A 14,761-nucleotide genomic window follows, 5' to 3' on the forward strand; every position below is an offset into this window, starting at 1 on the left:
TCTCAAAAAAAAAAAAAAAAAAAAAGATATAGTTTCTGGGTTGGGCGCAGTGGCTCACTCCTGCAATCCCAGAACTTTGGGATGCAAGGTGGGTGGATCACTTGAGTCCAGGAGTTCGAGACCAGCCTGGCCAACATGGTGAAACCCCGTCTCTACTAAAAACACAGAAATGAGCCGGGAGTGGTGGCATGGGCTTATAGTCCCAGCTACCTGGGAGGCTGAGGCATGAGAATCACTTGAACTCAGGAGGCGGAGGCTGCAGTGAGCCAAGATAGTGTCACAGCACTCTAGCCTGGGTGCCAAAGTGAGACTCTGTCTCAAAAAAAAAAAAAAAAAGATATGGTTTCTGCCCTCAAGAAGCCTCCAATTTAGCTGTATACAATACACAATCATTGGCTCCAAGATTTCCATCTAACCAATCCACAGAGATGATGCCTGGTTCCAAGAGCACAGTAACTGTGATGTCTCCCGCAGTGAAGAGAAAACTGAAGGTGTTTGCTTAGGGGCCAGGAGGCTCCTGGAGCTCTCTCCTCCCCGTTTCTTGTCAATCATTCTGTTCATTCTAAAAATTGAGTTTATCATCATTCATCTAAACAAGAGGTAGAATCTCAAAGTCTCCCTTGATTCTGACATCTTCTGAGCACCGGACTCACTGTTTCCCAATATGGGAAACAAATCCCACCAAACCCAGGGAGGTAGGAGGGGCGAACTGAGGACCCAGAAGGAAACATTGTTGAGCATCTACTGCTGCGAGTCCTGGGAAGGCGCTGCTAGAGGATGCATGAAGTGGTCGTTGTGGTGCTGGATGCATGAAAGGACACTGCTGCCTATTATTATTATGACTCTACTAATGACTGTCCTTGCACAGATAAGGAAATGAGGCCCACGGAGGTGAGGAAACTTTCCCCCAGCATCCAGGTTGGGCCCTGAGGAGAGCAGACGCTGTGATGTCAATGTTGAGTGTGGATGAATCTGAACTGTCAGCCCAGTCCACCACGGCCCTGATGTCACAGCTGGGAAAGGAGGAGCTGGGGTTCAAACTCAGAACCGGAATCAGGCAGACTACCCTCCTCCTCTCTTCCACACTCTGCCCGTGCCCGTACCTGATTTTTCCTTCTTCCCTGGGCTGAACCCAACCCCCTGAGGAGGACATGATCTGTCCTTCCACTTATCATGTTGGCCAGGCTGGTCTCAAGCTGCTGACCTCAGGCGATCCACCCACCTCAGCCTCCCAAAGTGTTGGGATTACAGGCATGAGCCACAGTGCCCGGCCTGGGCAAGTTATTTAAACTCTTGGGCCCTCACTTAAGGAAAAGAAAGTAACAGTTAATGTCTATGGAGTTCTTAGGGGACACAAAACACTTTTATATTCATCTAGTTCTCAGAGCCTGAGATGATCCCTATTTTAGGGTGGTAGGCAACTGGTACTCAGAGAGGTAAAGAAACTAGTCCTAGATCACAGAGCCTGGAAGTGGCAGAGCCAGGATTTGAACCTAGGCCTAGGGACTTCTGAGTCTGGCTGCTTAGCTATGGAGCCATACTGCTGCTTTCTCTGTGGCTGCTAAATCATTGGTGAAGACTCACTCAGCTCACTGGCCCCTCAGAGCTACCTTCCTTCTACCTCTACAAAAGTGCATCACTCCCTTCCAGCTCCAAGAAGTATTGGTTCGGGAGCTCGGGAGGCAGGGGTGTGCGGGAGGCAGGGTGGTGGGTGGCTTCCAGCAGGGCTGACATCCTGTCCATCCCACCCCCAGCTCCTCAGGGAGGGGCATCATGTACAGGGTGAGGAGAGCAGACACAGGATGGAGGAGCCTGGATAAAAGGCAAAGGAAAGATGTGGAGCTTGGCCCACCAGCAAGAGGCACCTGCCTCTTCTCCCTCCTCCTTCTCTCCTGGGATCACTCTCTCCCTCTCCTTGAGATGACAGAAACCTCTCTCTTTCTGCGGCTGCTGGCCCCCGGAGAAGGGCTGGGAGCACGAGGCTTGGAAACCGATAGCGCCCTTCCCTGCCGCCTGCCAGCCACCCTCCCTAGCTGCAGCAGAAGCTATAAAAAGCATAGCCTTCAACAATAGGTGACATCACCCAGCAGCGGAAAGAACTGGATTCTGCCAGATGCCAGGGAGAGTTATGGCCCCCAGCCCTCCCTCGGGCCCGAAGCCCCTGGGAAAGGGCCTGGGTATGTTCTGCTGGATCCCTGGCGGGATGGAGGCTAGACTCCAGAGGACCTGCTCCTGCTCAGGGAGGGGAAATGGATCCTGGGGGACGGGGATTGATTTCACTGGAGGTTGCAGGACTGTAGGATATGGGGAAGGAGCTGGGGAAATTAGGGCTCGTGAAATTCCACCAGTGTCCTCTGAATGTTCTGAGAGACAAGTAGAGGGACGTGGCAGGCTGGGGGTGAAATGGGCAGGCACTAGCAGGGGAACTGGTCCAGGCTTGCTGTGAAGAGCTTCCCTCTGGGCCCCTGTAGGCTGGCACCATCCCCAGTCCTGTATGTAGCATAGTGCCTGGCACACACAGCAGCTTTGCTGACTGACCTCCCAACCCTGGGTCTGAATGTCGTGTCTGGTGTGCAGCAAGTTGACCATTCCAGCTGGAATGAGTGGAGGGAGGGTGCCTAGGTGGCCTGTGCCTCAGGCGCTTTGATGGAGGTAGGGAGGCCGTGGGAAGGGCCCTGGCAGCAGTGCTGACCTCCTGTCCACCCCCTGGAAGCTGCAAACTCCATTTCCTTTACACCCCACCCCCTCCCAGGCTGCCTCTCCTGTGCTTTCCCCCAGCATCCAGGTTGGGCCCTGAGGAGAGCAGACGCTGTGATGTCAATGTTGAGTGTGGATGAATCTGAACTGTCAGCCCAGTCCACCAAGGCCCTGAGCCTCAGTTTCCTCCTTTGTAGAACCAGGGCCACCGGTGAGGGGCTGAGAGTGCAGACTGGGAGTCAGGGGACCCTCCTAGGACACAGGCTGTCTGTGTGACCTTGGGCAAGGCACCTCCCTCAGGGTCTCAGAGTGCCTCCTCCAGGAGAGGCTGGGATCCAGCCTCAGGGACCTGTTGGTTTCAATGCCAAGATCCCTAGCCCCGAGGTGGGGAGAGGTGGACACCCGGGCAAGATGGGGTTCAGGGCTGTACTTCTGGGGCAGCTGGCCTGGCAGCCGGAGCAAGAGCTTAGTTCCTCTCTGATCCAGAGACTTAATCTCCTTGTCTCTGGATCAGCAGCCCAGGCCAGCCCCTCCCTTCCTGTGCTCTGAGCCCATGTCCCTTCCCTTCACTCCTCCAGCCACACCCCTCTGCTATTCCCCTCTCTCCACTGATTCACCTGTATCCAGCTAGCTCAGGCCCCATGTCCTCCATAAAGCTGTCTGTGACCCCCTCCATCCACACAGGTCCCCTTCCCTGGTTCCGTGGAGCGTGTAGTGTCTCCCATGCACCACACTCGGTAGGGTCCACTAATGCTCAGATGGCTTGAGAAGCACAGGTCTCACTGCAAAGTTGGGCTGCTCACCCTGCATCCTAAGCCTTCTCTCCTTGGGCCCAATTGCCCTGCGCTGCGCAGCCTCCCTTCTTGCCCGCTCCTCTCACTGACCACCACGCCAGGGCTCCAGCCACACCAGATGACTCTCCCTTTTCTAAGTGCACTGTATATGCATTCTCTCCAGGCCAAGCACACTGGATATACTGGGTCTCTTCCTGGGACTCCTTCTCTAACCCTTTTTCTGTCTGTCAATGTCCTGCTTCTCCAAAGTCCAGCTAACTACCTCTTCTCCTCTCTGCACCTTGCTCAAAACTAATCCTGTGTGCATGGCCCTTTGTTTGACCTTGGTGGATGCAATGACCTCATTCTGCACCACCTTTTGGTGGGTGGGGTGGGCCCTGCCCCTCTGCCCCTCTGCTAGGGGTGTTTCCAGAGCAGGAGTGAGATGAGCAGGCATCGACAAAGGGACAGGCATACTACGGGACACAGGCTAACCTTCATCTTCATCACAATAGCCAAAGGGAGGTATCTTACTGATTCAGAGATGAGCAAAGGCGAGGCTCAGAGAGGCCAAGTAACACTCCCTTGGCCACCCAGATGGTAAATGGTGAAGCTGAGATTCCAGCCCAGGTCTACCAGATCCCATGGTTGAGCTCTTTGGACCCCAGCAGCCAGGGTGGTGTGAGGCATACCGTGCTCTCTCAGTCAGTGTGTGCAAAACTGAAGAGAGTCTCTTGGCTCATGTGGCCAGGAAAGCAGCCTTAGGTTTTTCTTGGACACAAACCATGGATGTCTTGTTTACAAGCTGGAGTCCTGGAGCATGAGGCACATATCAGGTTAAATAAGATGCCAAGCTAGGACTGGGCAGATCCTTCTCACTCTGAGCCAGGCAGGAGAAATTGAGACCTGAGGAGGAACCTGGGTGGCCAGTGATTTCAGGAGCGCTGGTCTACTTTGTCCCCTCTACATCAAGACGGGCACTGCTCATCTCTTATCCTAGCTGGGTCTCTGGGTAAGACGGGAGCCGCTGGGAGATGGCATTGGCTGTCTGTGGCAAGGAAGCTTGGCAGAGCATGGGCTCTGCAGTGAGTGGGCCAGGTAAAATAGCTGCTCCTCTACTTCCTGGCTTGTGACCTACCTACCAATCCTCAGTTTGGGAGTGGCAATGCCTGTCTCACAGAGTGGCTCTAAGGGCTAAATGTATGTGAAAGGCCCAGCCCAGAGTGGGTAGAGGAGCAGTCCTGAGTTCCAGGGGCGTCTACTACCTGCTGACTGGTGACACCAGCTGGGGTCAGCCCTTCCCGTAACTCTCCCGGCACCTCAGCAGGCAGGGATGAAGCCAGCTGTGGTCACTGCATTCCTTCTTGGGCTCCCTGAACCCCGGAGAGAAGGATGGGCAGCACCTCCACCTGCCCTCTTTGCCACTGAGCCCAGGTCTCTTGTGCTGGCCATTGGGCTCTCCAGCCTCCACCAGCTCATCTGCCTCCTTCCCAGCCCAGGAAGCAACCGGTGAACTCTCTGTGTCCCCTAGCTCCAGCATCTGTGCCTTTCCTTCTGCAGCCCTGGCCTGCCTATGTCCTGATCCCTGACCACAGTCCCTAATTTGGTTTTGGGGCTGCTGAAGACTGATGGACCGTCTTCACTACAGGCTCTTGCTCTCTCTGCTCCCAAGGGCCCTGCCTTCACTGCTGCCACTCTCAGGAGCCCTCTGTGATGGATTCTGGGCTGGTCAAGCATACTCCACCCTTCCAGTCACCTCCTCACCACTCTCCCATGTACTAGGTACTGTGTCAGCTGACGTTCACCCCCAGCGTGTGAACTGATGGAGGCTATTTACTGTGAATCTCTCCTTCTCTGGACAGCTGATTAGATGGACTATACTAATTTACTTGTTCATTTGTTTATCGTTCATTCATCCACCTACCCAATTGTCATACAGTCATCTACTTACTTATCCATTATTTCATTCATTCATCTATCATCCATCTACTCGTTCATCTCTCTATCCATCAATGTAGTCATCCATCCAACAATCCATCCATCCATCCATCCATCCATCCATCCATCCATCCATCCATCAACCCATCCATCTATCTATCCATCCAACCATCCATCCATCCATCCATCCATCCATCCATCCATCCATCCATCCATCCATTCATCCATCCATCCATCCATCCAACAATCCATCCATCCATCCATCCATCCATCCATCCATCCATCCATCCATCCATCCAATCATCCATCCATCCATCCATCCATCCATCCATCCATGCATCCATCGATCCTACCCAACACCTACTAAGCATTTATTAGGTACCAGGCCCTGTGCTGGATGCATGGGATGCAGAACCAAATAGGTTATGGTCTCTGCTCCCAAGAGCTCACAGTCCAGTCTGGGAAGACAGGGAGACATCAGCTCTGAAGTTCCTTTCCATTCCAACATTCCTGAAAATCTGACCGGTACCCAGGTTCTGCCAGTGAGCATCAGGTGGATGCTTGTGGCCTGACTAAAAGGCTGGGATCTTCCTTTGCCTGGGAACATCAGGGGCTTAGGCTGATCCTCCTTCATCTGGGAACACAAGGGCCCTCCTCACCAGCTCAGTTGAGGCTCTGAAATCTCCTCTTTCTTCCAAGCTGGTGTACGGATGCTGCTCAGGGGCAGTGTGGAACACAGTATGGGACCCTCCCTCTGGAAGGCCACTGCCAGCACCTCTGACCCTACCTCCACTGGTGAAAGTTGGTAGAGTCTGAGGAAGGAGTGGGCAGAACGCAGTTTCAGATTTTACTTTCCCTGGATTCTCTCTCTTTTTTTTTTTTTGTTTTTGTTTTTGAGGCAGTCTTGCTCTGTCGCCCAGGCTGAAATGCATGGAGTGCGGTGGTGCAATCTCAGCTCACTGCAACCTGCGCCTTCCAGGTTCAAGTGATTCTCCTGCCTCAGCCTTCCGAGTAGCTGGGATTACAGGGGTAGGCCACCACGCCTGGCTCATTTTTGTATGTTTAGTAGAGATGGGGTTTCACCATGTTGGCCAAGCTGGTCTTGAACTCCTGACCTCAAATGATCCACCTGCCTCAGCCTCCCAAAGTGCTGGGATTATAGGCATGTGCCACCATGCTCGAACTCTTATTTATTTTTTTTTTTTTTGAGACAGGGTCTCATTCTGTCACCCAAGTTGGAGTGCAGTGGTGCAATCGCAGCTCACTGCAGCCTTGACCTTCCAGGTTCAAGTGATTCTCCCACCTCAGCCTTCCTAGTAGCTGGGACTACAGGTGTGCACCACCACACTCACCTAGTTTTTTTTTTTTTTTTTAATTCAATTTTTTTGTAGAGATGGGGGTCTCACTATGTTTCCCAGGCTGTCTCAAACTCCTAGCCTCAAGTGATCCTCCTGCCTTGGCCTCCCAAAGCATTGGGATTACAGGCATGAACCCACCGCGCCCAGGTCACTTTCCCTGGATTCTTTATCGTTCTCTCTAAATTGTCTCTTTCCCCCTTTCCCTCCCGTCTCCATTTCTCCTATCTCTTCTGTCCCTGTTCTCTTTGTCTCCTCCCTGATCTCTCTTACTTATCTCCCTTCTCCTGTTTCTTCTCTCTTCTCATTGAATGCTGGGACAACATGAAGTTCAAATTTTGGGTCACCAGTGTGGGTCCTTGGAAAAGTCAGGACTCTTCTCTCAGCTAAGTCTCCTTTCCTAGAAACCACGACTCAGAGAGGACAAACCAGAGGGTACATTTACCCTGCCCAGGCTGCAAAGAACAGGCGCTCCTTTCCTCACCCCCATCCAGTTCCTTCCTTTTCTCCGTCCCTCCTTGTTCATATTCTTTCCCTTGCCCTTCTTTAGAGAGCATAGACGAATGCTGAATCACACCCTTAAGTTTTAAATTCGAATTCTCACCTACAAAAGCAACACCTCCAAGCTCAATCACACTGAAAACACAGATCTGTGGAATCCAGCAGAGATTTTTTCCCTTGGTTCTTTCCTAGCTCCCATCCCATCCCCATCGTAGGGCTTGCTGGAAGGATGACAAAGAGGAGGAAAAGAAGGGCAAAGGGCGAAGGAGGAGGGGAGGGGAGGAAGAGAGGCCTCCTGAGGAAGCAGGGAAGGGCCTGAGCCCACCCTCCTCCAGGAGCACCCTCCGCTCACCGACGTGTCCTCTGAGCACGAGGCAATGATGTTGTCGATGAAGGGGTTCCATTTGATATCCAGCACATTGCCCTGGTGGCCGCAGACCTTGGGGTAGTTGGGCTCAATCCTGCCTGTCTGCAGAGGAGAAAGAGAGAGAGAAGGAGATTAGTTTGATGGCCCTGGGGTGGCCTTGAATGGAGTGCCTTTTTTCTGGGCCTCTCAACTGGACTGGAAGGTCCTGGAGGAATCACCTGTGTTTTATTTTTGTCTTTGGGCCCTGCTGGGCCAAGTCAGGTTGGGCCACATTGCTCTGTGGCTATGTCCTCTCCAATACTGAATGGTGCAGGGAGGCCGCACAGCCGTGGTGGGGCAGGCTGCTGCTCGTTCATACACACCTCTGCAAATGAGGAAAAGGTGCCCTTGCATGAAGTAAAAGTGTTTAAAGTCAAGCTGGAATGACCAAAGCCTGACGGGCAGTAGCCCTGGTGGCACACACACATGCCCACGTTCTGCCCCGTTCACGCACACCCAGACGCTGGGCTGCACCTACTCTCCCTGGGGCCCACACTCCCTGCTTCCCCCAGGGCATAGTCAGGTTTGGATCAGGAGGAGGCTCTTTCCTGCTGCACCGGGAGTCAGCGGAAAGGCCTGAATCTCTGGGTCCGCCTATACACTCTTACACAAGCCATTCTCTCCACGGTATGAACGAGCATCCTTGTGCAGTGTACATCTTCAACACCGGTACACAGTACCCTGTGGTTGAAAGCATAGGCTTCAGAGTCACACAGGCCTGTGTTTGAATCACAGCTCTGCTACCTTTTAGCAGTGAAAGTTGTGGCCTTAGGAAAGTTAATGAACTTCTCTGAGCCTCGGTTTCCTCTCTCTAAAATGAGAATAGCGATGTCTACTTTTTAGCATTGTTGTGAAATTATGTGAGCCAATACGCACAGCAAAGCACTTAGTGAAGAGAATATCAGTAAATGCTCAATATATGACAGCACTTATTATCGTACAGCTTAGATAACACCTCCTCCAGAAAGTCCTCCCTGATACCTTAGTGGGTGAAGATCTCTTCCTCTGTGCTCTCGCAGCATTCTGTGCTTCCCTCCATAACACAACCAAGCCGAGAGTGGTGGCTCACGCCTGTAATCCCAGCACTTTGGGAGGCCAAGGCGGGCAGAACACCTGAGGTCAGGAGTTTGAGCCCAGCCTGGCCAACATGGAGAAACCCCATCTCTACTAAAAATACAAAAATTATCCAGGCGTGGTGACACATGCCTGTAATCCCAGCTACTCAGGAGGCTGACAGGAGAATCGCTTGAACCCAGGAGGCGGAGGTTGCAGTGAGCCGAGATTGTGCCACTGCACTCCAGCCTGGGTGACAGAGCGAGACTCTGTCTCAAAACAAACAAACAAACAAACAAACAAACAAACAAACAAACAAACAAAACCACAACCAGATCTGATTTGCAGTTTGGTTCTGTTTGCTTGTGAGCAACTGAGGACAGAGTCTGTGTCATCCTCGTCTCTGAATCTCCAGCCCCTTACAGGTCTGGTACCCAGTAGGTGCTCAGTCCATGACTTCCTAGGAGGGGTTGAGTCCACAAAAGGATGGAACAAGCGGTGTGGATGGGTGTGGAAGAGCTGTTCCATGTTTAGCGGCTACAAAGGTGGCAGAGAACGGAGGGGGAATAGGCAGAAGCTATGCTTCCATCTCTCAGGTCTTTTTCATGCTACTTTTTGGGGGAGTTTGAAGGAGAGGAAGCAAGGAGGTTTCTCCAGTTACTGTCCATCTGCTAACAGTGGGTAGGTGGTCAGAAAAGAGGGAGGTCTAGGAGGTCATACCGCTCTCTCCTTCAGATTCCTCATCAGAATAATGAGGAGGAAGAGAACCAATTTCTGCCAAGTCCTTGCTACTGCACATGCCTAGCACTTCCCAGTGAGATGAAGAAGAGTTATTTCAGAGTGTGTGTCCTGCCATGACCTCTTCCCCACCACTTCCTGCCTGCATCTCTATCGGCTCATTTCCAGATCGTTTGATCTTTTGCAACAGAGCCATGGCAGGATGGGTAGAGGAAAAAACAGGACTGGAGAAAATGGCAGTGGTATGGAAGATGCAGAATGAGGCAGAGAAAGAGAGGGGAAAAAAGCCTCAGAGGCTGGACCCAGGAGAACCTCACTGATATTGTATGTTGTGGAAAATTAGAGGATAGAGAAAAAGGATTTGGAGAGTGTTGATATCAGTTATGATATCAATATTCTATGAATACTGAATATTCTATGAATATTGAATACTCTTTCAATATTCTATGAAAGATGTAATTAGGTTTGGCATATATTTTAAATTACTTTTGAGCTGTTAGAATATGATTTTTTAGGCCAGACACGGTGGCTCATTCCTGTAATCTCAGTACTTTGATAGGCTGAGGCAGGTGGATCACCTGAGGTCAGGAGTTTGAGACCAGCCTGGCCAACATGGAGAAACCCAGTCTCTACTAAAAATACAAAAATTTGCCAGGTGTGGCAGTGGGTACCTGTAATCCCAGCTACTCGGGAGGCTGAGCCACAAGAATCGCGCGAACCCGGGAGGCGAGGATTGCAGGGAGCTGAGATCGCACCATTGCACTCCAGCCTGGGTGACAGAGTGAGACTCTGTCTCCAAAAAAATGAAAAGAAAAAAGAAAGTTTTTAAATTTTAATATTAACTTTTATTTACTTATTTATTTTTTGAGACAGAGTCTCACTCTGTCGCCCAGGCTGGAGTGCAGTGGCGTGAACTTGGCTCACTGAAACCTCCACCTCCCAGGTTTAAGCGATTCTCCTGTCTCAGCCTCCTGAGTAGCTGGGACTACAGGCATCAACCATCACGCCCAGCTAATTTTTATATTTTTAGTAGAGATGGGGTTTCTGTGTATTGGCCAGGCTGGTCTTGAACTCCTGACCTCAGGTGATCCACCTGCTTTGGCATTCCAAAGCCGTGAGCCATTGCTCTCAGCTGAAGATGATTTTTTAAAAATGAGACTCTAAGCAGGGGCTGGGTCACATGTGACTCTGAGATTTATTAGGGTTACACACATTATCTTTAACTCTGGAAACAACCCTGTTAATTAGATATGAGGAAATTAAGGCCCAGAGAGGTTAAGTTACTTGCCCAAGGTCAGACAGCTGAACGCACAGCTGGGATTTCCTCACAGGTGTGATTCTCAAAAGCGAGTGTTCTTGAACCCTACTGGTCACTGTTGGCCAGCTCCCCTCCTGCAGCTCAGACTTTTCATGGGCGGATAGGCCCTGTATCATCTGCTTCCACAGCTCACTTACTCTCTGACAGAATCATTCCTTCTGTCTGATCTCAAAAGCTGCATTGGAGTGCTCCCTGAGCAAGGCTGTCTGCATTAAGTGTTTGGCAGCCAGCCCAGCCCAGGCAAATCTGAGAGGCACCAAACCAGTCAATAGGTGGTCATCAGATAACAGGAGCTTCTAGCCAGCAGCCCATGGGTGATACACTGGAGGGGCAGGTTAGGCAACATCACTGGAACCTATTCTGAAAAGAGAGGAGCCTATTTAGAAGGGGGAGTGGCCACAGTCCTGCACTCAGGAAGAAGACAAGTCTTTCTAGAGACTGATGAGCTCCATTGCTTAAAAAAAGTTTGAAAACCACTTTTCTATAGAGACATCAAGCAAATTTAAAAATGCAATTATTACCTCCAAGAAAAAATGTTGTCTGAGAAAGCTAACGTAGGCTGGGCACAGTGGCTCACACCTGTAATCCCAGCACTTTGGGAGGCTAAGGCAGGTGGATCATTTAAGCCCAGGAGTTCGAGACCAGCCTGGGAAACATGGCAAAATTCCACCTCTACACAAAATACAGCAAAAAAATTAGCTGGGTGTAGTGGCACACACCTATAGTCCCAGCTACTTGGGAGGCTGAGGTGGGAAGATCACTTGAGCCCAGGAGGCCTAGGCTACAATAAGTCATGATCATGCCACTCTCTTCCAGCCTGGATGACTGAGTGAGACTCTGTCTCAAAAAAAAAAAAAAAAAAAAAAAAAGAAAACTAATGCGATCACAGTGCTTAATGCTTTATGTACAATATTTACATGATTGTAATAATGTAAAAAATAAGATATTTATATCTTTTTTTTTTTGAGACGGAGTCTCGCTCTGTCTCCCAGCCTGGAGTGCAGTGGCTGGATCTCAACTCACTGCAAGCTCTGCCTCCCAGGTTTATGCCATTCTCCTGCCTCAGCCTCCCCAGTAGCTGGGACTACAGGTGCCCGCCACCTCACCTGGCTAGTTTTTTGTATTTTTTAGTAGAGACGGGGTTTCACCGTGTTAGCCAAGATGGTCTCAATCTCCTGACCTCGTGATCCGCGCATCTCAGCCTCCTAAAGTGCTGGGATTATAGGCTTGAGACACTGTGCCTGGCCAAATATTTACATCTTAAGCAAGAATTGTGCTATGCTGTACTTGGAAGACAGAGGCAAGGAAAATGTGTATGTGTGTGTAGTAAGAAGAGAGACAGAGCTGGAAAAAAGCTAGAGCCTCATTTTCCATAATAGGGAGACAATAGGCCATGTCTAATACTTGAAAATCAAGATGCAGTGGTAAAAGCATGTAATTAAGAAATATGGGGGTAAGTGCATAAAGAAACAGCTAAAATCAGAGTAGGAAATGCAGAGGTGTCACAAGACGGGACAGGGGTTGTGGCTCTAGGCAGTAGTGGGTTGTAGATGCTTAACAACTGGGTCTCCAGATAAAAAAAGGCACTGATTCATAGTGTTTGCCAATTTTTGTGGTGTAAATATTCCCACGATCACTGATTTCAGGCTAATGTCACCAGATACAGAGATAGAAGAGGCTCTCAGCACACTATTACAGAATATTTCCACTATGCAAATGTAATAGGCACAGATAACCTCAAGAACACAGATAATAGTGAAATAATTGGGAAGTAATAAATTTTTAATATTTAGTACTTCTGCTTTTACTATAACTTAATTGTAAGTTTATTCAATGTAATTTATAATAATGGCTCTGTTTAACAACCAGCTTGCAAAACTCCTAAATTTCTAAAAATTTTACCAATAGGCTCTCACGAGCCAGCACAAGCCAACCCCAGCACATCACTTTGCAGTGCTACAGGCTGTAGAGCATTATTAGACCTTCTGACCTCTGCACATTTATTACTTTAACAAACATAAAAATTAAAGAAAAAACATAATGCCTCTGTCAAATGTTGTAAAGGAAGCTGATTGTAAATTTTTTTTAAATGTGAGCAATTTTATCCCCAAGCCCCACATATGCCTCTGTTGTACAAGTTACCGTTTCTGTATAGGGAGTGTGACCAGAGACCAAACTTGGTTCTGTCGCTAAAGCCTGGTTCCTAACTGCTACACAATGCTGTTTTCTCATGCTTCATACTAATCCACTAACACCAACACTAATACATACCTATTGATAATGTAATAGTATATTAATATAAACACATTTGTATTGATTTACAAATATAATCAAATTTAATCCTCATCACAAGCCCATTTTACAACTAAGAAAACAGAGATTTAGTGAGCTTCTATGGAGTCAAGATTTTTCAATGTTACATGACTGTACAATGACTGTTTAGATGGTCGACTCACAGAATTATCCCAGGGGTAGGGTTCTCAGAAGTCCAGGGCTCTAACCTGCCATCTGGTCCTTCAACCTCAGAGAACTTCAGTCTCAACAGAGCTGGGGCAGAGACCTTGCTGCCTGGGGTGGGGAGGGAGGAAGAGACCTATTCTTTGGAGTTTATAACCCTTAGGGAGATCTTCACCCTGTTCTTGTGGGTGTTATCCTGGAGGGCTCACAGAACAAGTCCAGCTCTTCTTTGCTGGGACAGCCCTTCAATGTCAAATGCTGAATGGCAGCTGTTGTGCACTCTGAGTCTTCCCAAGCAAGAGCCCAGGGCTGGGGATCAGGTTGTATCTCAAATATACCCTGTGTGCCAATGCCAACAGACAGAGTTATTGGCAGATAGGGTGTCTTTTAGATATAACCTGATCCCCAGCCCCAGGAGAGGGGCATGGACGCCCTGCTCCAGGATGAGTGGGAGTGTCAAGTAGGGCAACTTCTCCGGAGATCCACTTGACGGAACCTCTCCAACACTTTTAAAAGGTTCATGAACTTTGACCAATAATTCTGCTTTGGGAATATACCCCAGGGAAATCAACAGAGAAGCACACTAAAACAGTCACCACCATGTTATTTATCATAGGGACAGCAATGGGGACATTGTCAAAATAAATTACAGTACACCCATATAATTGAATATTCTGAGGTCATTTAAAATCATATATTCAAAGAGTATTTAGTGGCATGAGCATTGCTAAAGATCTACACTTAGTAAAACAGAATCAAGTTCTATACAGGTTGAGTATCACATATCCAAAGTGCTGGGACCAGAAGTGTTTCAGATGTTGATTTTTTTTTCAGATTTTGAAATATTTGCATTTTACTTACTGGTTGAGCATCCCAGATCCGAAAATCCAAAATCTAAAGTGCTTCAAAGAGCATTTACTTTGAGCATCATGTCGGTGATCAATATGTTTCAGATTTTGGAGCATTTTGGATTTTGGGTTTTTGGATTTAGGATGCTCAACCTGTACATATAAAAGGATCCCTATCTATTTTTTAAAAAACCAATCTATAAGAAAATACATCAAAATGCTAATAGTGACAACATGTGAATAGTTGGATATTACTAGCAGCTTCTAATTCTAACAAACATATAAAATTGTTATTAAAAAACAGATATTATTACAAAAAACACACCTCCCATAGCCTTGATTGAAAAATACTCCTCTCTGGTTTCAAGCAAACAGGTCTTAAAGAATAATATGCAGACTGGTGCCTATCAGATTTACATGTTTCGAAAGCTTTTGTGCAACATAAATGTATTTGTTCATACAGGTTTCTCTACACCCTTGTTACCACATGGATGGTTTGGAGGGTGCTATGGCTTGAATATGTTCCCCAAAGTTCACGTGTTGGAAACTTAGTCTCCAATGCTACAGTGTTGGGAAGTGGTTATAAGAGATGATTAGGTCAGATTAGGCACAGCCCTCATGCATGGATTAATGTCTTTATCTTGGTAGTGGGTTAGTTATTGTGAGTGGGTTTGTTA

At 48.7% G+C, this 14,761-nt stretch overlaps 1 protein-coding gene across 1 annotated transcript in view; it reads right to left on the reverse strand.

Annotated features, from left to right (window-relative positions):
• The window catches only part of CORO2B (coronin 2B), a 151,149-nt gene that overhangs the window by 24,412 nt on the left and 111,976 nt on the right, over nt 1-14,761 (reverse strand). The window contains exon 3 of the mRNA XM_030931680.1: nt 7,617-7,733. Coding sequence (XP_030787540.1) covers nt 7,617-7,733 — 117 coding nt within the window. The remainder of the gene's footprint in view (nt 1-7,616; nt 7,734-14,761) is intronic.

Source organism: Rhinopithecus roxellana, chromosome 5 (genome assembly GCF_007565055.1).
Source record: "Rhinopithecus roxellana isolate Shanxi Qingling chromosome 5, ASM756505v1, whole genome shotgun sequence".
NCBI classification, from domain to species: domain Eukaryota; kingdom Metazoa; phylum Chordata; class Mammalia; order Primates; family Cercopithecidae; genus Rhinopithecus; species Rhinopithecus roxellana.